The sequence below is a fragment of the Helianthus annuus genome, chromosome 14 (genome assembly GCF_002127325.2).
Source record: "Helianthus annuus cultivar XRQ/B chromosome 14, HanXRQr2.0-SUNRISE, whole genome shotgun sequence".
Lineage (NCBI taxonomy): Eukaryota > Viridiplantae > Streptophyta > Magnoliopsida > Asterales > Asteraceae > Helianthus > Helianthus annuus.
Window position 1 is genome coordinate 100,439,698 of NC_035446.2, and position 4,714 is coordinate 100,444,411.

At 38.4% G+C, this 4,714-nt stretch overlaps 1 protein-coding gene across 1 annotated transcript; it reads left to right on the forward strand.

Annotated features, from left to right (window-relative positions):
- Nucleotides 1-653: 653 nt before the first annotated feature.
- Nucleotides 654-3,092, forward strand: LOC110908749 (superoxide dismutase [Cu-Zn] 2). The gene is made up of 7 exons (XM_022153724.2): nt 654-814; nt 1,062-1,163; nt 1,296-1,391; nt 2,028-2,059; nt 2,250-2,325; nt 2,485-2,538; nt 2,813-3,092. Exons 1-7 carry the CDS (start codon nt 730-732, stop codon nt 2,839-2,841), a joined length of 474 nt encoding a protein of 157 aa, XP_022009416.1. The 5' UTR covers nt 654-729; the 3' UTR covers nt 2,842-3,092.
- The last annotated feature ends 1,622 nt before the right edge of the window (nt 3,093-4,714 follow it).

Below are 4,714 nucleotides of genomic sequence, written 5' to 3' on the forward strand. Positions count from 1 at the left end.
TTGATCACATTGCCTAACTCAGTCTAAAAATCTGGTTATAAGTAGGGGTATTTTTGGCATAACTGTTGTGTAGTGATAACCAGGGGTAGTTTACAACATAATTTATAAACCTCATAATAATTTAATGCCAAAATTACCCCTGATTATAACCTGGTTTTAAGACTAAGTTAGGCAATGTGATTAAAATGACAAGAAAAAGGAAAAGTCAGGGACCCAGAAGAGAAAAAAAAAACTATTTGGACTAAAATGACAATTTGGACAAAAGCTCAGGGACTAAAATGACAATTTACTCTTTAAATTATTAACATGTACTTAACGGACTTAACAGGTTAACGGGTTTTAACCTGTTTAGACATGAAACCTGTTAAGGTCTTATTGTGTCGACATGTTTTAGATACGAAACCTGTTAAGGTCAAACACGAAACATGATAACTTCGTGTAGGTTCGTGTCGTGTTATCGTGTTCGTGTCAGAATTGCCAGCCCTACCGGAGACTATCTAGGAACGGAATTGAAAAAAATTAGAGATTATAGCTGTAATTTTAGAAAAGTTAGTGACTAAAGCTGAAAAATTGGCAAACCACACCGTCGGGCATTTTTGATTTTTCTCTATTTTTTAGGTGTAAATTTATATTTATAAGTATATATAAAGATAAATAATAAAACGAAATGATAATGAAGCGGATTCGGTGGAAGTGCAGAAACGGTGAAGAAAGCAGATAACCGGAAAAATGGGTGGTTTGAAAGCGGTTGCAGTCATCACCGGCAGCGACAACTCCGTCAAAGGATCTCTTCACTTTCTTCAGGAATCCAATGGTCTCTCTCTCTCTCTCTTTTCACTATGTGTGTGTGTTTTGTTCTTAAAACACCCAATTGCATCTTTAATTAATTAACAACAAAATCTCATGTGAATTCTTTCTCACTAGTTAAGTTTCTCTAATTCCATATGTTTTTTTTTTCTTTCTAGAGATTGCTATTATTAACCTAATATAGTTCATGTATACGGCCTGTATGGTCAGAACCCACTCAAAATTAGTTGATAAATTTAGTGGTTTGAAAACAGGGGTAACTCAAGTGAGAGGTAAGATCTCAGGGCTTAAACCAGGTCCTCATGGCTTCCATATTCATGCTCTTGGTGATACCACCAATGGCTGCAATTCAACTGGTACTTTTTCTTCACAAACTTTTATTTTCACTTATCAATTATGTAACTTTTAAGTCAAAATGTTTAATATATTCATTTACGGATGTGATTGGTTACTTGTTCATTCATACATACTTTTGATCCAAAATTTAGGACCTCATTTCAATCCGTTGAACAAAGAACACGGAGCTCCTTGGGATGATACACGCCACGCGGGTGATTTGGGCAACGTTATTGCCGGCCAAGATGGTGTGTGCTTCATTGCCCTAAACTCTCGAATTAGTCTTGATTTGGTTAACGACCATTTGACATTTTCTTTTGTTGGTTCCATTATTACGCCCCACTTGCTTGCGGTGTGCACATAATATAAATATGTGTGGGCCCTCGGGGGGCAAAAGTGAAATTGTACTAATTTTAATGTTAATTTACTAATCTCGTGAAAATAACTTTAAAAGAGGCGGACGGTTAATTATGCATCATGTGGTGGCGTTGACAGCCGAAAGACAAAATGGTACATGCACTAACAGGCCTTTGTCCCGATTGTTGAGTATTATGTGCCTTATGTCCAAGGCTTGATGCAAAACTACTATTGAGCCAGGGGTTCTCACTGGAAGCAGTCTCTCTATTCCTACGGGGTAGAGGTAAGGCTGTCTACATCTTACCCTCCTCAGACCTTACCTTTGCTTTGCTATTGGTGGGATTTACTGAGCATGATGGTGATGATTTGTTGGTTCCATTATACATGAACACATAAAGAATTGATTACAGTCTCAATAAGGGATGGTGATTGGGAGCCATGAAATGCAAAGAATTGGCGTAGACGATTCGAGTGTCTACTGTTTATCTTTAGTATCATATAATATACAATCTTTATTCGTTTTGCAGGGGTTGCTGAGGTATCTATTGATGATAAAAATGTATGTATCTTATAACTCGCTTGTACCAAATATGTCCTACACGAAATCTTGATTTGGGAAGATAACGGAATTGTTTCTTTCACACATAATCGAAAACCTCAATGTTATTCTGACAGAATCGCTCTTTTTTATTTTGGATTTAAAAGCTTTTCTTCTGTTGCATGACTGTATTCTCGGAAATATTTTCCAGATTCCACTAAGCGGGCAATATTCGATTTTGGGGAGGGCAGTTGTTGTACATGCTGATCCTGATGATCTGGGGAGAGGTAACGACTCATGCTTTATGCAAGATTTCATTTTTTTTTTTTTGTAAGTTTTGAAGTAATAGCTACCATATTGAAGCTATTTAAGGTATTTTAGGAATTTGACTAATATCCGTTATTCATCAACTATCCATTAAATATGTTGCGACTTTCATGCTGCAGGTAATCATCAACTTAGCAAGACAACAGGAAATGCCGGTGCTAGAATTGGTTGTGGTAATTTACTAATTTGCCCCCTTCTCTTTTCACTTATGCTAACAAAATATAAAGATGAACCTGGACAATTTCTAAAATCGTTCAGTTGAAAATACATATCGTGATCCGGGTCACTTTATGTTCTCATCAGTAATCTTGGTTAAACCGATCCGAATCTCAGATAATCGTCTTCAAAGATGATTTAGATTTTAGATCAACTGCTTATCATTAAACGGTATATATGAATATTCTTGAGAGGAACAGTGATGTTTTTTTTTGCAATGTTATCTAACAGGTGTTATTGGGCTTCAATCTTCAGTGTAAAGCTAGCAATCAGGCTCATTTACGCTTTGTATAACATGCATTTACTTCTTAATCATGTTATGAGGTCTAAATATTAACTATAGAAGCATGTTTGGTATATACTTTCCTGGTATGTTTCTGTGAATTCAAAGTTATTTCGGTTGTATTAGTATATAAACTTGAGATAATAAAACGTGTCAACAATTAAACGCTACTAGCGTAGTGGTGCCACCATTAATCTCCGCCACCCAGTGGCAGATCCATGATTTTTAGTCAGCGGGGGACAAAAACGGTCATGTTGGTATGGATCGGATACTTTGTATTATTATTTTTGTTTTTACATTAAATTGTAGAAAAAAAGTGACGTTGGAATCGGGTAAATTTAGCCTTTTAACCGTGGACTTTTCTATACTAGCATGGTTATACACGAGACATTTGAATCGGGTAAATTGACGTTGGATACTTGGATTTAGGCCATCAGTTTACTGGTTATGGATGTTGGTCTACTGTGACTACTGCTGATCCTAATAATCGCTTTAAATGACAAACGTTGTTAAGTTGATTTCGTAAGCCTGTTAAATATACTTCAGCAACACCAACACACGGTTAAGTTGTTTGCGTTGCCTAACAACTTATTACTTTTATAACGGTGATTGTTATTAGGGTGTGTGTGTGCGCGCGTAATCAGTTGGTACGAAATGGGTACCTTGAATTTAGTCTAAATGATCTTGAATTGAACATGAAAAGCTGCCAAAGTTGGTAGGGGCGCAAACGAGCTCGAGCTTGATTAACTTATGAGAGCTCGGCTCGATTCGAGCTTTGTTTTCAAAGCTCGGATGGTTGGTATTTTCTCAAGCTCGAGCTCGGGCTCGGCTCGTTTATTATCTATTAATTAATATATTAAATAGAATAATATAAATAATAGACTTTTTAGGCTCGCGAGCTCGATATGTGAAGCTCGGGCTCGTTTACTAAATAAGCTTATTTTTAGGTTCGAGGTCGGCTTGTGAATAAGTTTAAATAAGCTCGGCTCGACTTGGCTCGTTTACACTAAGGCTCGACGAGCCTAACGAGCTTCACATGTGAGGCTCGAGCTCGGGCTCGATAAACAAACGAGCTTTATTTTAGGCTCGGGCTCGATAAGGCTCGACTCGTTTCAAGCGCTCGCGAGCCACTCGGCTCGTTTGCACCCCTTTACATTAGCTTTCCCATTCAAAGTATATTCGACCTCATAAGTCGAAAGTATAGCTCTCACAACCTGTAGTGTAACATTAAATTTGGTGAACAATTAGATTTGGTTTTATCTCTTATGTACGCGCCTACGTGGGTCAAACCCTTTCAAACCAAGTTCTTGGACCTGTAGCCCCATGTTTTGCGAAATGTCGGTTGTGTAACCTTTTTTTCTATTAATTCTAATCATTCTCAAGTCTCTCTTATGTTAGCCCTTAGACCGAGTGGTGTGGGGGTGGCAAAGAGGCGTGGAAGCCTCCTCCATGCCGGAACACCGTCCCGTATGGTGGCGCGGAGGTGGTGTGTGTGGGGGGATGGTGGCTGGTGTGGAGGCAGATGATTGGTGAGTGGTGTTTGGGTTTGTTTTGATTGTAGGTTGGATTTAATTTGTTTATTTTTTTTTCGAACTCCCCCTTTCAAGCTCCTTTGAGGGATGAGTAAATCCTGATACCGTCCCGATCCCGAATATCGTCAAAACTGGGTACCAATACCGAAATATGTCGGTACGGTAGCGGTATTTGAAGGTAAAATTCGGTATTTTACCGGTACCGTACCGAACCGGTACCGATCCCGAAAATAACGATACCGAAAATGCCAAAAAGTGGATACCGTTTCCGGTACCGAAAAAAATCGGTACGGTATTTTCGGGATCGGTATTTGATAC